Here is a 20,011-nt window from a genome sequence, read left to right on the forward strand (position 1 = left end):
CGGGCTTGGCGTGGCTTGCCCGCCAAAACCCCATGAGCCATTCACTCGCAATCTTGCTATTGGAGCACGATACATGACTGCTTTGATTACTGTTAGCTTTCATCAAATTATGCAGCAAGACGCGAAAGGCGAAATGGCAGACGTCAATGAAGTGGATGACGCTGAGAGTAATACCACCTTCGACATGCTCAGCGATCTGGTGTCTCGAGCGAAACAATTACAGGCGGAGCTCGAAGCCTTCCAGTCGCACCTGAAGAAGACTCGTCGAGAAGGCACAGTCGAGATCGCCCATTTCAGGTCCACAGTCTTCTCCGAGGCAAACGCTCTGGAAAGATTATCACGACAACCAGCAAGCGAAAATACTACCCACATAGCGAGAAGCTCAAATCTACCATTTCTCGAGAAGGTTTGGATGCAAGCCAAGACATCCAAGCAACTGGTAGCTCTGCACAAGGTACGTGGTAATTTATGACGAGTCGTATGCTCCTGTGCGCACTTGGTACCTCTCTGACTCATCGATCAGCGTGTCTACTACAACTCTCCCGTGAAATCGCTGTGTCAAGGGCTGCATCATATCAATCTGGGCACCGATAAGCAGAGCAGTCCTCCCAAAGACAAGAAAGCGGCTGTGACTGTTGACACTATCACGGAGTCCGGTCGACTTTGGACCAAAGTCTCGCTGGTCACCAACAACAGGCTCTTGTTCGATCTCGCGAAGCAAGGCTGGCAATCAGAAGGATCAGATGACGATGACAGTGGCATATTTCCCGATGATGACGACGAGAGCGAGGTTCCTTTGGTCAGAAACACCAAAGAGCTATACCTTGCCTCGCAGTCATTCAGGGTACGCACGAAGATACCTCAGGTCCAGCTGATCTTGCCTCGCATACAGCTTGGCGAGACGAATCAAGTGGATGAGATTGTCGAGAAATGTAAAGCGATCGGCGTCGAGGTGATTTGTGGAGAAGACTCTGCGGCAGCTCCGGCTCTCGAGACCGCATTACATGCTATGGCCCCAGATCCTATGTCGAGCTTTACATCAACGCTGAACATTGACTGCACCATTCTCTTGGCTCTGGTGTCAGAGTTCTCTCACTCAAAAGTCATCAAAGAACCCTGGTTCCACAAAGCCTTGCAACGCCAAGTCGAGATCGAAGGCAACGAGAATTTGCTACCCGCACTTCTCTATCCAGCGATAGTGGGACGCGAGCTTATCTGCACAGAGGAAGCCGCGAAGCGCATGCAAGAGATTGTGGACACAATAGGTACTCCCTCGGAGAAGGCTAGAACCGCACTACTTTTGCATCATGATCAGCACAAGGCGCAAACCGACATCATCGCCAAGATGCGATCGCTCTCAGCATATAAAGTTCCTGATGACTGGCGCCTTCCAGTACGAATCGTGAAGGAGGACCAGGAAGAGATCCGAGGACGACTACCCCAAGAGGCCTTGCAGATCAGCAAGTCCTTGTCCGATATCAATCGATCAGTATTCCTGTATGGCTGGGCAGAGGGCATGACCACGATCACCAGCAATCGGACGGTGGCGAAGCTGATCGAGAGCGACCTCGATAAGTACGACAACTTGGATGACTCTGTATTTCCCAGTATATGGCTGTGCCCGACTGCACGTTCCCTGGTCGGCAAAGAAAAGAGAGGCGCCAAAAAGCAGGTACGTCAAGAAGACGTTGCCCCAGCTTGAGTTACATCAAAACATCCGACAGTCATAACTTGTCTGAGCTGTTTGATCAACCCGATGGCCTGCTATGATTGTTTGCCCGCATCCTAACACTCGACAGGGCAATAGCGAAGGCACTTGGCCGCTACCTGATCCGTTGCGGAGGGAAGAGCAAAGAAGGAACGGCTTGGATGTTTTGTCCTCAAGGGAAGGCACTCGAGTAGAAGACCTAAGGCCGAACGGGTACCCATGCGACGAAGTCATCGAGGCCAAGAATTCTGCGAGGCGAAACGCGGAGGCGGAAAGACAAACACAAATAGGAAAAGGTTAAAGAGTAGGGCCAGCACGCGTCAATGCCTTGCAAGGAAGATTCTGCGGCTCGTCTGTTGTGAGACTTCTCTTGTTGTGAGACTTCTCTCCTTGATGATCCTGCCTGGATATCCGCAGGGTGTCCTTAAGTGCTGTCTCTTCTACGCTGTCTACGAGGCAGAACGCGGTTTCCATCGACCATCTTGATGGTGCTGATATTCTCTTTGCGGTTGCAAAGCCAATCATGTTTCATATAATCCAACGGAAGCCCCCAGCCCTTCTTCAATACCAGCAAAGGGATGCCTGTCGCAAGGCTGCAGAACCCTGCAATGACCAGGATCATGCTCAGATCCAGGAGCTCATCTGAGATCCTAAGCTCCTGGTGAATTCAATGCGCACCATAACAGCCCTATGCTTGGTATAGCTAAGGGTCCCCAATCAAGCCAACCTTTCAGATCGCAGAAATGCGAGGGCTTCAAGCGGGTCGATCATGCACAGCTGAAGAACTCTGCTGGCCCTTGGCCCCTTAGGCGCTTCCCGCGGAAGATGTCACATACAAGCTTTAGTGTCACCGTCGTGCTGTCGCTAGACAGTGACCAGGGCTCGTGGTACGACACGGGACTTTCCCTATACAGCACCCACGCCATGGATGATAGAGGCTGTACACTTGACATCCAACTTTTATAGCTCCAGGGCGAGGCTCACAGTGAGTGAGTGAGCGAAGCTGTGATGGCTGTATCGGATAGCTTGAACAGTATACGAGATGTCGAGTTGGTTCGCAATGGGTGAAGCGTTCCCAGGCGATATTCGAGCTTGATGCTGGAGGTTCACAGCCGACACGGTCCAGACCGCGCCGTGCTCGATCCAACAGAACTTCACATTTTGATCGGAAGGTACTCGGTTGACCAACAGTCATTCCCTACGATGCGCTGAGGCACGGATCCGCGATCATCACCACGAGTTACATTCCAGTTGCCGTTTACAAGCATGAAAAGGGGCGCAAACAATAAAGCGAGAATGGCACCATGACTTAGATGGCTTATATCCCAAGGTTATACGTTATGCGAATTACTGCGAACGCTATCAATATGCAAGACAGTCCAGCTGTATACCATACAATCTATCGCAAAGCAATTCTCCATCACACGCGGCGCTACAATACAATGTTCTTGCAACCCGATGATCAAAACTCCGCTCACAGTCATGCCTCCACCCCAAAGTACAGTTCCTCCTAGCCATTAAGACGTCCTGAAAGTCTCAATACCCCATTCTCGTACTCTTGCTAAATCAATGCGTGTTGTGTGACAAAGACATCCGACTTCAATCTCCAACGATCGCCAAGAACTCCCTACTCCACCACAATCTTAGTTGAAGTTGTAATCGGCAGCGCCATTCTCATCGCCGGGGTAGTCGTTCAGGTATCCATCAAAGTCAAATGGCGCAACGTAGTCGTTGAACCCGCTCTGCTCGAAATCAAGATCGAAGCCGATGCCAGAATCTGGCCGCGCAGCTGCCGCGGGTTGCTTGACAGGCTGGCTTCCAACGCCACCGCTGCTCTCGACGCCCACCAAGCCATCTGGATCAGGTGTCTGTGTAGCTTGGATTTGCTTGAGCCGCTCGTCGAGCACTGACAGGGCGCTGAAGTCGAGAGTCCGATTTGGCTTTGGTTGGCGGATGGCTGATGATTGCTTGGTGGCAAACGGCTGGTTGAGAAGGCTGCTGTTGAGGTCTCGGGTGCCGCTGGTGCTGATGACCTTTGGGAATACTGGATGCTGCTCTGGCACTGGAGCCTGCTGTGGAAAGTGCGCCTTGCAGAGCTCGCAACCACATTCAGCCCTGACAGGATCACCATGGGCCAAATGACCATGCGCAGCGAATGTATCCTTGTTGGGAAGCCATACCGAGCAGAGCCAGCAGAAGATAGCCTCAGGGCCAACAGTCTGTTGATCTTGTTGCAAAAGACGTGGATCGATATGGTTTGGATCGTTGCTGACGTTGATGTGGCTCTCGGATGGAGCGGGAACGACCGGCTTTGGTGCATTCTTGCGTCCTACGCCTCTCTTGATCGGGCGACGTCCTCTGGGGCCGACGTCTCTGAAGTATGTATGGATCGTTCTCTCGTGGCGGTACAGGCTCGCTGGCCGCGAAAACGATGCGAAGGTGCCATCTTTTTCGCAAAACTCGCATGCATGAGGTCGCTCGAAAGTGTGCGCTTCGCGTATGTGCTGATCGACGTTGTGCTTGCATGTGAACAACTTGTCACAACCTTCGTAGGGGCAGGGGACGTGCTTCGTGGCAACATAGTATCCAGCTGTAGCGGGCTGCATGACCGGCATGCTAGCGTTGTTGTTGCTGTCCATCGCTACTGTTGTTGCGGTAGTCTTTAGTTGGAAGACTGTGCCGGAATGGAATTCGGTTTTGTTTGATCTTGTTGGAAGCCCTGTATCTGCAACTCGAGATGCAGTATGTAGCACGAGTTGGAACTGGGGAAAGATGAAGACGAAGAGGATCTTGGAATGGGAACCCAGGGTATTCTAAGAGTCCCCCAATAACACTCACCGTGAATGTTCATTGTGTTGTTAACGTCTCGACAACCGAACAAGGGCATTGTGTGAATGGAGAACAAAGAGAAGTAAGTGAATATACTAATCCCACGTGACAACAAAGAAATCGTCCAACGACAATGGCATTGTACACTAAAATCAGGAGGTGAAGTCGGAAGATTGGTGGGTGCTACATTCGCATCCAGGATAGCAGTCGTGAGCTTCTCCGCGTGCACCAGAAACACGTCGGACAGCACCACAACGAGCACCACGCCAGAGCAGACCTACTGCCTTCGATGGGTCATTGCGGATAGTACGAGCGTATGCTTAGCTTCGCTGCGATGGATGGAAGTGTTGGGGCCGCACTGGGTCGACGAATCAGATTGGCGCAGGGAGTTGAAGAGGCAGGCACGACAGGGACGTTGTCAGCGTGGAACCAGATGAGGCCGCACCTTTTCGTGCCCAGAGAAGTGCAGCCGATACGTACACACATCGCAATAGTCGCTACTACTGTGCTACCACACTGTCGTCTCTTGGCCCAACGAGGCGTTGGTGGGTGATGTGAAGCGAGGCGGCATTACCGTATTCCGTGTCGCAAGCCCAGGCCCATATGACTCTTATGTGCCCACGAAGCATCTCAAGCTCTGGAGTATGGAGATCTGTAGATATAAGATACATTGAAGTGATGTTGCCGTCTCTGTTGTCTACCTTCATGACCTGATGTCGAATGGTCGAATTGTGCCAAGCCCGGCATCCGGAGCTGTGGCCGCCGATCCGCTCGCGATTCTGCTCGATTATTGCTGCAGACATTCAATGCACACCCTTCCTCCCTACTAATGCCACACTTCCAGCATCCTTCCCATCGAAGCTGTGAATCCTAGCCTGTCGAATGTGAAGCTAATACTTGGCCCGCGGAGGAGGGAGGTTGGGTCCTTGACGCGCAGGCGCCGCATACATCTCATCGCGATAATATGGCTGCCTCGAACCCGCATACACATTCGCCGACCTGCTCCTGCTCCTTGGTCGCGCAACGCCAGAGTCGTAGCTTCCACGTACGGGCGTACGAACACCACCGGTCGAATAGCTCCTCCTCCGTTCCTTCTTGATGCGGTGCCGCTGTCGCATGTTCGGGTATTCCAAGATCACGTACCAGGCGTGTACGATACCTGGGATCCAGCCGAGGAAACATAGTCCAATGTTTATGAGTAATTGCACACCACAGCCATCGCGAATGAAGACTGCAAGAGGTGGGAGGAAGACAGCGATCACACCGAGAATCGCGCCGCCCTATTGCACTGTGAGCTATTGTCGTGAGGATAGGCAGCTGCGTTTACCTACTAAGACCATGATTGAGTTGTGACAGGCCGGTGGCTGATGTGAGCTTCTCTTCCAGCGGTATGATGCTTGCGAGAGCTTGCTAATGGGTGGATTGTTGTGCAGCAGAAAAGTGGGTGAAGATGGCAGGTGGTGTCAAGTTTCAGTTGTCTGACTTCATCGTCGTCAGCCTTCTTTTTCTTTTCACGCGGCCGTTACACCGGTCATAACTGCGAACATGGATACACTGACTTGCATAGCCACGCACGTGTCACATGCGCACTGACGAAATGCCAAGCCGAGTGACAGCCGCCTGGGTCCGGTGCGAAACCTGAGCAGGCTGAACGTAAGGTACATGTACTTGGACGAAGTGAAGTTTTGCGAACTGCAGGTGGCGATGCACTGCGAGGTGGCTTAAGCGCTCCTTCTTGATATCAATCAGGCATGAATGAACGACGATTCTCACGTAAAAGAGCAGGCATCGAATATGGATAGCGATACCGCGCTACAAAAGTACAGAATGACTAAGAAAACAGATCAAGGCCCTACCTCGTGCCACAGCGTTAGTCGAGCCTTTCGTACTGGCTGCGCCTCTTCCAACTGTCGAGCTGCCGGACGACATCGCGAGGTGCTGAAGCAAGAGCCTCGTGGATTTCGATGAGACGACTCTCGCGTTTGGGCGGATATGGAAGCGTTTGTACTCGAACTTTTGGTCCGGATGTGACCTTCTGCTTAATCAATCTGTGTCTACGTGCCCAGCAGCTAATGCGGTGCAGTGGGTTGCTGGAAGATGCCATTGAGGGAGTCGTGGTTCTCGAGTGAAGGACGAGTTCGAAGTGGTAGCAAAGTTTACGAGAGTGACTGATCGTTCCCGTGTGGGAGAGGTGCTGTTGATCTATATCTAGTCTCTTCTACAAGGTCCTCAAAGAATGTCTCCAAATAGGCATTGTACAAAGAGGCGCTTTCAACACCTTATTCCTGGACTCCTTTATGCTCGTTCGCCAAGAACAGAGCGGTATACCAAGACATTGTCATCAATCGTATCAAGCATAATCGGCAAGATCGAGGTGGGAGAAGTGCGCACGGCTGGCTGACCGCGACAGCAGCTAGCTGATTACACCTGAAGACGCATCCTGCAGATGCCGATCAACGGCTTCAAACAGAATGGGACCTTGCAGTGCTCGTTTCAAGGTTCGAAGAGGACTCATAGTCGGTGGCATTGCTGTCTATCAGGAAAAGGAGGCATCGCCTTACCAAGAATGTCGAACAACACCAAGCAGCACGGCTGCGATTACTGCAGTGACCAGTCCAGGTACCTTACTGCGACATCCACTCGAGTTGTCGGGTCGGTTTCCTTTTTATGCGGATCGACGTGAGTAATGAGTCCTCGAAGCTGGGGCTTTTGAAGGGGTGGCGGCTGAATCGACCGTGCAGCATGTTCCGTTCAACGTAGCTGGTACGGCATGTGAACTCTGCTGGTACCTGCTTCTTGGTCAGCCTCACCCCGAGAACATTGTGCCTCACCGCAGCTCTCGCTTATGTGCCGAAAAGAATAATGCTTCAAGTGTTGAATTGGTCGTATAGACAATCGTTAAAATGTGGCTTCTTCGCCGCCCATCGCCCATATGCACAAGCCTAGCCCACTTCGCCGTGCAACTCCATTCTCCTTTCCCATTCATAAGCTCATAGCCCGTGCCGTAAGATGGCAGCAAGAAATCAAGAAACACAATGCCATGTTTCGCAGAGTTGGGTATCTTCCCGAGCACCAATGCCGACAAGTCAGTCATAACAATGCATCATGTAACATATCCTGGACCCGATTTCATGATTGGCTCTCGAGCACGCCTGCAGAACTGTACTGCACATGGCCACTCCCGCCACTGCTGTCGCTCTCACTCCGTGCAAAGGTTACCCGCCGGGGCGTATCGAGGTTCATCTTCTGGGGCGACGCTTGGCTGGATGCTGCTGTTGCACTCCGAGGCATCTGCGATGTGTGTGGCGACCCTAGTTGGAAAAGGGCCTGTAACGCGTCTCGTTCGGCTTCAGCTGTCTGTAGCTCCGTCCGAATCGCTGGTGGCCGTCTACTCGTGGCAGTACTGACAGGTGTGCGAGGTGGCGACATGGCATTGTTTTGCTGCTGGAAGTGGCTCGTTCCCTGTGGTGGATACTGTCTCGAGCTCGAGTTTGGCCTGATCTCGGGTGCTGGTTGTAGCCGGGGAGTAGTGCACCACGAAGGTGTGTAGTGCTGTGCCTGTTGGAGTATACCCGAATGATGCCCAGAATGTCGCTTGCTCGGTGGCGCTCCGGCCACGTTGAGACCATCACGGTTATGGTAGTTGTCGTGCACTGTAAGACGAGAGGTGCCGTTGCTCAGCCCACTGGTACCAGGCCGCTGGTCAATATGAGACATGCTGTGGCGGTTGGGTCGTGCTTTGTATGCGGCCAATTGCTCGACTTCATGCAACTGCTTGTGCTCCCACCCGTTCTGCACCTTAGCCATAGCATAGCCAAGACGCGTCTTCAACGTTGCAGCCAACTCTCCTGCTCTGCTCCCGGAGGAAGAGATGGACTCGCGACGCGACGCGCGTCCGGGAAAGGTTGTTGTGTAAGGCGTATTGGGTAGACTCGGCGCGTTCTTGACGTGTCCGCTTGCGGTCCGCTTTGCACCATTCGTCAAGGCAGGCGATGTGATGCTCATGGGACTTGCCAATGCATGATCGCCGTTCAAATATGCTGTGTGTAACGGATCGTCCGGTGTCCTCTGTCGTTGTATGGCGGTCTTGTGTGACGTATGCGATGCATGTCGCGCGGTGGACTCGACCGACGACGACGGCGACGAGTTGTCGGTATAAGTGGTGAGCTGCGACAAGTTGCTGTCGCTGGCCTGCAGTCGCGGCATAACACTGCTGGCGGCACTGTTCACACTCAACATGCTCTCTTGCGATGCCGGCGCGGACAACGGTTGCTGCGGGTCGCCTGCTTGCACTGGTCGCGTCGCTTTCGAAGGTCGGTCGGGTTGGGGCGTCCGCATGTGCGATGTGGTCTGGGCCAGAGGGGTGTTGGTGTAGTTGGAGGCAGTCATCGTCTCCATGGTGATTGAAACAATGTGTGGCTCATGTGTGCCTTCGCTCGTGCAGTCGTGCAGTCGTGTTGAATGGTGCTCGTCACGCGAAGCCTGACGATCGGAGGCTGGAAGGGCTCTCGGCCTGCTTGTTAAGTTGTTGGGCGACGCGGCTTCGGATCGATAAGGACGCGTCGAATGCCCCGGAATAGTGTACTGTAGTGCTGTTGTTGACAACGACGAGTCCAAAGCATTGAGGGCGCTTCGTCACCACCATCACAACCCCACCCGCGACGCGCCATCACGACAGAACGTGATCGTGCGCATAGTTCTACATTGGCGCCACCAACATTCTCTTCCCGCTTACACTACCATATATAATCCCTTCTCGTCACTCTATCTTCTACTGTTGACCATATCATATCCGTCAAATTACCACGAAAATGCCCGAGCCCGGCTGCAATTGCCTTTCACAGTCCCTGCATTACTCACTCCATCTAAAACCCGACTCGATCGCAGTCATCAGGTGTCCAGCCCCTCCGGTCCATGATCATCCGATAGTCCCACGATTCAGTGCCGACTATGCTCGGCCTGAGAGCTGTAGCACGGCACAATGGCATCTTTAGACCATCTGCAGCGCTCACACGACCAGGCACGCGACACCTCCAGACCAAGACGGTGACCGATGCCGACATCGCCAGATACGCAGCAAAGCCACTGTACCCGTTGACTTTGGCCGACCTGTGCAAGCATGGCAGGCCACCTCTGTCAGAGCAATCGCTGCTCAACAGTGCCAACTTCACTCTCGGAATCCTGCCGTCGCGACTGGCCCACCGCATCCAAAGCCTCAGAGCCCTGCCGTACATCGTCGTCGCCAACCCCAACGTCAGCCAGATCCACCAGAACTATGTGCATTCGCTTTCAACACTCCTCCCATTCGCGGAGCGCAACATCGAGAGTCTGGAAGAGGAGATCAAATTCACAGAGGTCATGGCAGACTTGGTGCAGACCCACAACAATACCATAGCCATCCTGGCGAGAGGCTTCCTGGAGGCGAGAAAGTACATCACCAAGGACGAGATTACAAGATTCTTGGACGAGCACCTACGTGCACGAATCGGTACTCGACTCATCGCTGAACAACACATTGCACTGCACTTCAGCAGCCAGCCGCATCGCGAGCTGTCCGATCATCCAGATGACGCTCCACCGTCGTATATTGGCGTCATAGACACAGCATTACGGCCAGCAGACATCATTCGCAACTGCGAACATACCGTCGGCGAGATCTGCGAGCTGAAATATGGCGTCCGCCCCACCATCGTACTGAAGGGCAGCCCCGAATCATCCATCGCCCACATCCCCATGCACATCGAGTACATCCTCACCGAATTGCTGAAGAACAGCTTCCGTGCCACTATAGAAGCCGGAATGGAGAAGGAGCCCATCGAGATCACAATCGCACCAGCTCCTGCAGCTGAGGACTCGCATTCGAGACATTCCAAATTGCAAAAGCAGCAAAAACACGGCCAGAAGGAAGGTGCGCCGGTGGGAGTGATCAGCAATTACGATCAGGGCAGTGTCGATCACGCCTCGGGCTCAAGCGGGCCCGATTACGCAGTATCTGCAAACATCAGACCTCTGGACAAGCAGTCTCCTGGTGTAACGATACGGATACGTGATCGCGGCGGTGGTATCGGTCCGGAGAACTACTCAAAACTATGGGAGTATGGCTTCACGACTTTCAACGAAGACGAGATTCTGGACAAGGTAAGCGGTGGAAACAGAGGCGTTGACGCGCTGGACGCGATAAGTGGAGGAGCAGCGGGTGGAAGCAGTCTGGCAGGTCTGGGATATGGATTACCGCTGGGCAGAGCGTACGCGGAGTACTTTGGCGGTGGTATTGCCGTACAGAGTATGTGGGGATGGGGCACGGATGTATACCTCAGCCTCAGGGGCGTGGGCAAGATTGTGGAATGAAAGAAACGAAAGACCAGACAGAAGCCATCATGATACAAACACGCAAAAAGTATACTGCCAAGCCCTACCAGTCTCGAACTGATATCTTCTGAGAACTCCCTTCGCCGTTTGCCATTGGTCGAGACGCGCGGGAGGTGGTTTGTCATCTCAGATGTTCTGACCAATTGAACCAAGGGCCCCTTGCAAGATGTTTGCTGCTTTGGTCGAGCCATAGCGATCTATGGAATCTGGTCGGGGAGGGGTGTTTGTGGTGGTATATATGGGTTGTGGATTGATGCAGGGCAGGTGGGAGCGTGCATAATGCCGCGGCCGTCACGTAAGGGATTGGAAGTGACCGGATTTCATGTGCAGGGTCTGGCGGTATCTATGCTCAAGGCCGTCCAAGTGGCAAAAAGAAGATATCATCGTTGATGAGTGACTTCTATCCGAATCGAACGGATCATCTTCTGGGCTCCTGAGCCGTCGAACCCATTGGGAAAACCCATTGGGAACGAGGGCTCTGGAGATAGAGGCCAGATGCATTGACCAACTATGCTAAGAAGTCTTTGTTGATTGAGCCATGGTGGCTTGGTTTGTTGGATGGGTAGGGAGGGTACGAGCTGTATATCAGGGGTTGCAGGACCACTAAGAGGACTTGTTGCTGTAGTTTGACAAGCTGAAAAGGCAAAGGGGTGACAAAAAAAGAAGCGCCGACTTTGACTTCTATCCGAGTCGAGCGGATCATCTTCTGGACTCCTCAGTCAGTCCCCCACTGCTCAGTGGAAGACGATTCCTCAGCCAGTTCCCACTGCTCAGTGGGACCGGCTGTGGAGATAGAGACCAGATGCATTGACCAGCTATGCTAAGAAGTCGTCGATTGTTTGAGCCATAGAGGCAGTCTTTGTCGGATGGGCGAGACGAGCTGGAGTTGGATACATGGCTTCAGACCGTGGACCACAGGCGATGGGAACGTCTTGCAAAGATACATCGGCAAGCTGCTCGCTACATTCACCTCAGGAGCAAGTCGGCTTTACGCTGGCGCTAGTGGACTGTGCCGAAGCACGCCATGCCTGCCCTCACCTTTCTGTACAGCATCACTCCGATGGCCACCTTTCTTCAACATACGGTAAAGCTGCAAGGGCAGTCCAGCGACCCTAATTGACTTGCACGGGGGCAATATCATGGCTTCACGACCAGTCGCAGCACCTCGATAAAGTGAAAGCCATCATTTTCGTCTACCGCTTCGACGAGCGTGACATCCAGGGTCCACACCACACTCGACTCCAGACCAAGCCAACAAGTTATGCCGCCTTCCGCCGTCTGATGAATGCTCTTGTACATAAGTGCGAAGCGCTGAGCTACTTCGGTCTACGCATCGACCGCGGGTTCTAATCGAACGGACGTGTACAGTGGAAGAAAGGCGTTGAACATGTCATTCAGAATTGAGAGGTCCTGCGACAAGTTGTGCGGCTTGCCTACTATGACTCAAAGACTGCACAGCATCAGAGCCGAAACAATGGGGTACACCTACAGATCGCAATCGACCAGACCAATACGCCAGAGAAGGAGGACCTCGTTAGGGAGCTCAAGCGCGCCAAGCGGCCACGTATTGCAGCAAAGAGGACCTGCAGATGCAGAGCTACGAGGTACGAGGATTGTTGCTATGTCAACCTGCCTGCTTATGAGATGGCGGAGTATGGTGCAGCTTCTGGACTAAGCCCAACCCAGAGTGGCAGAAAACAGTAGCGGATGGCGCTGTCCGAGGGCTCATGAGTTGGTTTAACACCGCTGTAGACGGTGGTGTGTTGTATTTCCATTCCTGCATCCATTGCGATCTACTCATTCCAGACCAGCACTCCACGCTCATAAAGCCCCGTCACAAAGCCAATCTTCTTCGAGACATCCCTCGTAGCAGTCGAAGAAGGTCCATATTCGTCTCCGACATACAGATTCTTGACTCCAGTCTCCTCTGACCACTCAGCGACCCAGCTCAAGCGGTTTAGCTGACACTTTTCAGCGTCGACTGCTGCTGTATGACAGAATCTGTTGTTCTTGGCAATTTTCTCCAAGCTCGGCGCATGAGGGTGGCCAGCGATCAACAACTTGCCATTGCTGTCCGTACTGATGTTGTCCGGAACGAATGACAAGGGAATCTTCTTGGACAGCATCAAGGATGGAACCGTGCCGCCCAGGAAGCGAGCTTCAATGAATGAGTATATCCAGATCGATGCAGTGGTAGAGCTCGCAACAGCTACGGAGCTGTCGTTGAGGAATGTTATACCATTCGCGAAAGGGAGCCTGGCCAGAGTCGTGATTTGAGGAGCCTCTTCGTCTATAAGCTTGACGTGTGCTACACTGCCAAAAGGAAGCCCGGCGTATGTTTCGAACTTTGCTAATGGGAGATTGTCCCTGACCTTGAAGTAGTGGTCATTGGTGACGAAGAATTCATCGCTACTGATGGCTGCGATGGAGTTGGGTGTTGCCAGTTTGGCGTCTTCGAGTGTGTCGGTCAGTACAGCGGTGCCCTCGTCAACGTCTAGCTTGTACAGCTCGACCTTGGAGCCGGAGTGTGCGTGGTTTGCGACGAAGAGAGTCGAACTTTCCGCATGGTACTCGATACCCAATGGATGGAAGTCATCAGGCTGGTCGGCCTCAGACCGCTGCAAGGCTAGCTTCTGTGGTGGTGTTTGTGGTTCCTCAGCATACTTGTACAAGTAGAGACCAGTCGATGGCGGGGGAACGTGGTTCACGAAAGTGCCCATCACTGTGTTCCATCTGCAGACCATCAATTTCGATGTCGAAGGGCATGCAGCGCATGTACTTACTCATCTCGTCCCGGGTCACAGCTCAGCAGAGCCCATCCAGCCTGGTCATTCAGGTAGATGTCCTCGCAGTTTCTGACCAGATCTTGGAAGCGAATCTCCCACTTGCCCAGCTCGCTGACCTTTTCAAGTCTGTCGGGGGCGTTGTAGTAGAACGTATACAACAACGGCGAGCGGTAGTAAAGGAAAGCTGATAGCAGCAGTACCACCTTTGCTGGTCAGCGAAGTGCTGCCCTCGCCGCTTCGAAGATGACCTACCGGCGCAGTCACGAAGCTTGCTGAGCCCATATTGTGTGAGAGACACGTTCCAGGTTCTTGGTGAGCTTGATAAAGGCGATTCCGATGCAACGATCAACGCTTTTTGGTAAAGATGACAGCTGCTGACAGAGGTGAGGTCGACGTTGCTCGCGGAAGCTTCGGCAAGCGCTGGAACCTTGCGCTTTTGTTCGAGCACCACAATCACCAAGACTTCATCCATCATTCCATCGCCATTCGGATTACCCTCATCACTGTCATCAATATCACGCTGACTATTGGGCGCCAGTAGATGCTTTCTATCACGAACCGCGACTAAGCGATATTTTGCGGTCGCTCCATGGCGCGTGGTGCTTCAAGGAACGCGATTTCCAACAAGGATCGACATCCATCCAGCTTCGCATTGAAGTAAGAGGTGGCATCGCGTTGTTGGTCCCTATGGCGCTGAGAATTTTGACAGCCCTCCGGCATATCGCCGCAGTAGCCGCCATCTGCGTCTTCGAGAGGCTCTGCTGAAGCCGCACCATCACTAATTAGTCGGCAGTCTGGACATGATGTCGGCTGTATTAGCGTCGTCGAGCGCTCTGCGACATGCCCTCCAGTCAGGCTGTGTGAACTCACGGTCGTCTTCACTCCCCATGACTGGGAACAGCGATGCCATGGTGTGAATGGGGTGCTGGATTCCAACTGACGCATCTAGATCCTGGCACCACTGTCCCTCCAGGGCGTTGTGGCGTAGGTGGAATAGCAGTAGCTCGAAGGCTAACTTTGGAGGTGATTCATGACGTCTGTGATGGTGCCCTCAAGCACACCAATAACATCCGTGAGACTTCATGTGGCTGGACGTTGGACATCGTCCCATCGCATCTCGAGGTGCTTACGACGCCGTGGACGCTAACAATTGAAGCCGCAAAAGTCGGCGTGGCATGAAGCTGATCGTCATAACGAGTCAGCTAAACGACCATCTCTTATGCCGTACACCGAACGTGGAACTTCTGAGTTAGGGTTCCTAATGCGGCACAGGTACAGCTCGCTATAGAGGTGCTGCTCACGCGCGTGAGCTCCCCCAACAGGCCTCGCAGAAGCGGCATCTGACGATCTCGACATCGGTGAGCACCAACATCTTCTTCACTGCAACATGCGACAGCCCACGTGGGCTTCACACCCACGGTCAACACCCACGGAAAGCTAGATTTGTCAGGCAGAAGCAGTAGAGCACTGAGCTTGCACACTATTGGAGTGATACGAGGGATCAGTCCTTCCGTGACATCCATCGAGTCCATATGGAACTCTGCAAGCGATGATGTGATACGACAATCGTCGCTCTCTCCGCCGATCCTTCAAGGCCGGGAACATGCCAACATGGCTTCCCACCTGCCTCCCAACATTGCAGGGACATCTGGTCGCACATTGCAAGCCAAGGAATGAAGCTAAGCCTGCAGTAATATTGAAAGGAGGATCGAGCTCGACTGAAGAAGTAATCCAAGCGGTATGAAGGACGGCATTCGCCGCGCAGCCACTGACATTGGAAGAACATTCACCTACATCCTGCGTCAGACGACGGAAAGCCTCCCATCCGAGCACGCGGCAGCCAAACCTTCGGTCTCGAAACAGTTAAGCTAACTCATTGCAGAGAGCTCGTGCTTTAGCAGACCCCCGCAGCTTCCCAGTGAGGCAACCAGCTGGATACACGGCTGTCATGCTCTGAAAGCTTCTGAGCTTCTGGACAAGCTTGTTACACCACCAATCACAGCTACCACTATGCCATGTTTCTATACAAGCGAGCAAATGAGCTTGCTGTCTACCTGGCTAGCCCCTCTTTGAGCTGTAAGCCAAAGAGTATGCTTAACTCTAATACCCATGTCGCTTTCAGATCGATCCAGGTCTGCGTGGGAACGACGCCCAAAATGATGCAAGGCGATGGCACGATGACAGTAATGTTCGCGGCGCCATGGATGGATATCTGGGTGGACGAGGAACGGGCGGGTGGGTGGTATATAGAGGTAGCCACGGCCGGCAATCCCGTCGAAGTACCTTCCTCACGCCAGCAGACATACACGCATCCATCACTTAATCCATCAACATGCGCTACACATACGCCACCGCATTCGCAGCATTGGCTGCCGCTGTCCCAGTCATCGATGTCGAGAAGCGACAGTCGGCCATCAACGACGGTGTCATCCTCAACTACGCGTTGACCCTCGAGCACCTGGAGAACGCATTCTACAAGGAGGGTCTCTCGAAGTTCAGCGATGCCGACTTCATGGCAGCTGGCGTGAACCCAGGTTTCTACAACAACCTGAAGCAGATCAGCTCCGATGAGGAGACTCACGTCACCTTCCTCACGACAGCGCTCAGCGGTGCTGGTGTCACCCCAGTGCAGGCATGCACCTACAACTTCGGCGCCAAGGATGCAGCAACATTCCTCGCCATTGTCAACGTCCTTGAGGGTGTCGGTGTCAGCGCGTACTTGGGAGCTGCCCAGTTCATCATGAACAAGGACTACCTCACTGCTGCCGGCTCTATCCTGACCGTCGAGTCTCGCCACTCGGCATACCTCCGCGAGAACCAGTCGCCAAAGCAGTCTCCATTCCCATCTGCTTTCGACATCCCACTCAGCTTCAACGAGGTTTTCAGTTTGGCAGCTGGGTACGTACATCCGAAGAGTAGAAGCCGCCGTCTGTCAAAGACATGCGCGCGGCGTCTGCAGCTCAGTAGAAGACTCCGCTAACAACTTTTGTATAGTTTCATTACTGCCTGCCCTCAAGGCAAGGACGGATCTTTGGGTCTCCCAGTCAAGGCATTCCCAGCCCTCACCGTCACCCCAGCTGGCGTTGCCCGACCAGGCGACAAGCTCACCGTCGTCGCCGCTGATGGCGCCCCAGCTTCCACCAACGCATGGTTCATCACATCTTCCGGAGCCGTCCCTGCACCAATCTCTGGCCAGTCCGTCACCGTTCCAGCCGATGCGCCAAAGGGCCAATCCTACCTCGTCCTCACCAAGGACGAAAAGACCCCAACTGACGACAGCATTGCCGCAGGCCCAGCTGTCGTTCAGATCGCCGACAACGCTGATGGTCAGAGCTACGGTGGTGCCATGCCACCTGCATCTGGTGGTAACGGTGGCAACGGTGGCTCTTCCCCAGCTGCTCCATCTTACGGCACCTACGGCTCATACGGCAAGTACGACCAAGGTAGCTACGCCAGCTACGGCAAGTACAACTAAGCAGTACTATCGCATGCTGTGATGAGATGAAAAGAGACATGAGTGCAACGGCTGTACATAGAACGATAATGCCTGAATGTGGAAGTAGGAGACGATGAGACACTAAGACAATAGTATACCATAATGATCAACGAAGTACCTACCATTGAGAATCACTACCTCACAGTCGCACCATGTCCCGTGTACTGTACAATGTACAGCTTGCCAATCAACAACTTGTCAATGTCCCTGTCGTCAATGCTTGGCCACGAGTTCTGTCGCGTGGTAATGGCAAGCGAATGACTTTAGGAAGGTCACTGATCTCGTGCACACTAAGCCAGTCGACATTGGACAGCTCTCTTACTGTGGCAACGCTGCCCTACGCCTCGCATTGCAGAAGCTTCGCTACACCAGCCCCTCCGGGCACAAGTGTGATGAGCAATCTATATGCTCTCCAGGGTCGACCGCCCACAGTGGTCCGCCGCTTCCTGTATCAATCCAGTAATCTCTCGTACTTTGATTGTGCATTTCAAAGTTCACGCATCAGTCTGTACCTGCATGATGTATAGGTAACACAGAACTCAGTAATAGATAAGGGTGAAGATAATCATCGATCTGTACAAGTTGATCCATCTCTCTATCTCTAAAGTATCAAGTACCAACATATACCCTACAAAATATACAACTCTCTTTGACACTCTACAACATAGCAGCGCCCAGGAGAATACTAACAAACACCACCGCTCCACACACCAACGGCGCCAGATCAGTCCGACCAATTTGCACAGCTCCAGCAGCACTACTCGCAGTCGACCCCGTCGCACCCGCAGCGCCACTCCCATACGTCGTACTGACCGCTCCAGCACCCGCACTCGCAGTCGCCGAGCTCCCACCTCCCGCGTTCTGTGATCCATCACCCGTGAGACCCGGTCCATCCCCAGCACCGCTCTTCATGTACTTCTCCGCCCCAGTCGGCATAGCCGGCAACGCACTATCAGTGAAAGCGCTCGTATCCCAATTGTCACTCTGATCCGGACAATCCTGGACCTTGCCATCGGTGAAGTAGCCACCTCCATCAGTGGGATCTGTGGCGTTGGCGAGGGCAGATTTGAGATCGTCGAATTGAGAGTCGACGGAAGTTACGGTATTGCCGGAGATGGTGACGATGCCGTAGCCGTTGCCTTCCGCGGAGTATTCGTATACTAAACCTCCTGAGAAGACTTTGGTCATTTCTGACTTGTAGAGCTCGGCGGTTTCGGCGAAGGTGCGGGTGTTGGTGATGCAGCCGTATTCGGAGATGAATAGGGGGAGACTGTAGTTGCTGTATTGTTCTACGAGAGCGGACCACCCAGAGGTCGTGTACGACGAGGGGTCGCACCATTCGTAGTTGTTGATGGCGTAGAAGTCGAAGATGGAAGGTGTGTCGCCGCAGTCCATGTATTGCGCCATGAGGTATTGGTTCTGGGAAACGTCGGCAGCGGAGTAACCGACTGGGATGGAGCGGTAGCCACGCTCGCTGATGTTTTGCTTCATGTCGCGGGTGACGGCTTTAACGTAGGGAGCGGCGGAAGTGGAGTTCGAGTCGTTGATGACTTCGTTGCCGCTAAAGAAGAGCAGGGTGTTGGTGTATCCGGCGAAGGCGTCGACTGTGGCGAAGATGGACTGGAGGTAGGTTGGGTTGTAGGACACGCCGAGAGAGCCACGGTTCAGGGAGTACTTTGGTGTGTTCACATCTAAGGCAAGATAGATTCCCGCTTCAGCGAGTGCGTTCATGCATTGATCGTGGTCGGCACTGTTGTCGACGGTGTAGACACGGATAGTGTTCAGACCGAGCTTCTTGGAGTATGGGATATCGCGTGAACAGGTGCTATAGTCTGCAAGAGGGTCGGTCACATCTGAGGAGCCTCCGGGCTGATAGTCGACACCTCGAATGTAGAATCGGTCATCGCCTGCGAAGAATGCGTTGCCCTTTGTGGTGACTGTTGGCAATGATGTTGAGCCTGTTCCTGATGCACTGCCGCTTGAGCTCTTCGTTGCACGAGCCTCGATATTGGCCGGTCCAGCGGCGGCGAAGGAGGCGGCGCTCAAGGCGAGCGCCAATGTTGGGAGAGAATACATCGTTCTCCAATCGATGTTAGTGAATGGCCTTCGTGTGGAAACTGGAAATAGCCTATAAAATCGTAAAAGTGCTGGAAAAAGTGTCAACTTGACAATAAAAGCGAGCGTAATGCGTGTAACAACGAGCGAAGGATTAAACAACAGTAAGAGAAGACCCCGAGCAGCAGATAGAGGGCTGGAGGTGCTTCTAAAGAGTACGCAACTTCGAGGCGCTAGTATACCAAGGCTGGTCAAGCACTACAAGCCATTGTCTCAAGCAGCTGACGCGTCTTGGCGTGGTGTACGTGGCCGGGGTCGGTAGAAGATCCACCTACACTCGGACTTCTCGACTTGCATGAGAAAGTCGGCAGCATTCGTATGGCTCTCATGGTTTGACGGCCGGTCGCTGGTCGGAAGCTCATGTTATTTGCGTACATGTACGTTCCGTTTCTGAAGAACATCCGCGGAGTATTCCAACAGCGGATCTCAGCTGGCTTCTGACCTCGAGCAACATCCTCGAGCTAAGAATGCGAGGCTGTCACAATGTTGGCGCTTCTAGACTCTGTCGACACAGCCACTGCAAGTCCAAGGAACGGAGATGAAGAATGGCGAAGATGGTGGACCTGTGATGTCGTCAATTTTATGGTGAGACTTCGGCGATTGACTGCCGAGAGATCCGCCGCCAGTCTGGCTGGAGGAAACCACAGCTCTGCTTCCTCCTGAACGAGCTGCAATGAGAACGTTCCCATCTTGAAAGTCGATTAAGTA

General features: G+C 53.4%; 8 protein-coding genes across 8 annotated transcripts; 3 read left to right on the plus strand and 5 right to left on the minus strand.

The window, feature by feature from the left end:
- Window positions 1-73: 73 nt before the first annotated feature.
- On the plus strand, window positions 74-2,009 carry CLAFUR5_02812 (uncharacterized protein; the record flags this gene model as incomplete). The annotated part of the gene is made up of 3 exons (XM_047901960.1): window positions 74-454; window positions 524-1,672; window positions 1,800-2,009. The coding sequence occupies 3 exons, from the start codon at window positions 74-76 to the stop codon at window positions 2,007-2,009; spliced, it is 1,740 nt and encodes a 579-aa protein (XP_047757765.1).
- A 1,342-nt stretch (window positions 2,010-3,351) lies between these two features.
- Window positions 3,352-4,347, minus strand: CLAFUR5_02813 (uncharacterized protein; the record flags this gene model as incomplete). Its single annotated transcript, XM_047901961.1, has 1 exon — window positions 3,352-4,347. One exon carries the CDS (start codon window positions 4,345-4,347, stop codon window positions 3,352-3,354), a length of 996 nt encoding a protein of 331 aa, XP_047757764.1.
- A 1,080-nt stretch (window positions 4,348-5,427) lies between these two features.
- CLAFUR5_02814 (Plasma membrane proteolipid 3) lies at window positions 5,428-5,877 on the minus strand (the record flags this gene model as incomplete). The annotated part of the gene is made up of 2 exons (XM_047901962.1): window positions 5,428-5,817; window positions 5,869-5,877. The coding sequence occupies 2 exons, from the start codon at window positions 5,875-5,877 to the stop codon at window positions 5,428-5,430; spliced, it is 399 nt and encodes a 132-aa protein (XP_047757763.1).
- A 1,789-nt stretch (window positions 5,878-7,666) lies between these two features.
- CLAFUR5_02815 (uncharacterized protein) lies at window positions 7,667-8,935 on the minus strand (the record flags this gene model as incomplete). Its single annotated transcript, XM_047901963.1, has 1 exon — window positions 7,667-8,935. The coding sequence occupies one exon, from the start codon at window positions 8,933-8,935 to the stop codon at window positions 7,667-7,669; it is 1,269 nt and encodes a 422-aa protein (XP_047757762.1).
- Window positions 8,936-9,487: 552 nt separating this feature from the next.
- Window positions 9,488-10,885, plus strand: CLAFUR5_02816 ([3-methyl-2-oxobutanoate dehydrogenase [lipoamide]] kinase, mitochondrial; the record flags this gene model as incomplete). The annotated part of the gene is made up of 1 exon (XM_047901964.1): window positions 9,488-10,885. One exon carries the CDS (start codon window positions 9,488-9,490, stop codon window positions 10,883-10,885), a length of 1,398 nt encoding a protein of 465 aa, XP_047757761.1.
- Window positions 10,886-12,699: 1,814 nt separating this feature from the next.
- On the minus strand, window positions 12,700-13,974 carry CLAFUR5_02817 (uncharacterized protein; the record flags this gene model as incomplete). The annotated part of the gene is made up of 3 exons (XM_047901965.1): window positions 12,700-13,639; window positions 13,690-13,895; window positions 13,945-13,974. 3 exons carry the CDS (start codon window positions 13,972-13,974, stop codon window positions 12,700-12,702), a joined length of 1,176 nt encoding a protein of 391 aa, XP_047757760.1.
- Window positions 13,975-16,024: 2,050 nt separating this feature from the next.
- Window positions 16,025-17,167, plus strand: CLAFUR5_02818 (uncharacterized protein; the record flags this gene model as incomplete). Its single annotated transcript, XM_047901966.1, has 2 exons — window positions 16,025-16,590; window positions 16,687-17,167. 2 exons carry the CDS (start codon window positions 16,025-16,027, stop codon window positions 17,165-17,167), a joined length of 1,047 nt encoding a protein of 348 aa, XP_047757759.1.
- A 678-nt stretch (window positions 17,168-17,845) lies between these two features.
- Window positions 17,846-19,264, minus strand: CLAFUR5_02819 (1,3-beta-glucanosyltransferase gel1; the record flags this gene model as incomplete). The annotated part of the gene is made up of 1 exon (XM_047901967.1): window positions 17,846-19,264. The coding sequence occupies one exon, from the start codon at window positions 19,262-19,264 to the stop codon at window positions 17,846-17,848; it is 1,419 nt and encodes a 472-aa protein (XP_047757758.1).
- Between the last annotated feature and the right edge of the window lie 747 nt (window positions 19,265-20,011).

The sequence above is a fragment of the Fulvia fulva genome, chromosome 2 (genome assembly GCF_020509005.1).
Source record: "Fulvia fulva chromosome 2, complete sequence".
In the NCBI taxonomy this organism is placed as follows: domain Eukaryota; kingdom Fungi; phylum Ascomycota; class Dothideomycetes; order Mycosphaerellales; family Mycosphaerellaceae; genus Fulvia; species Fulvia fulva.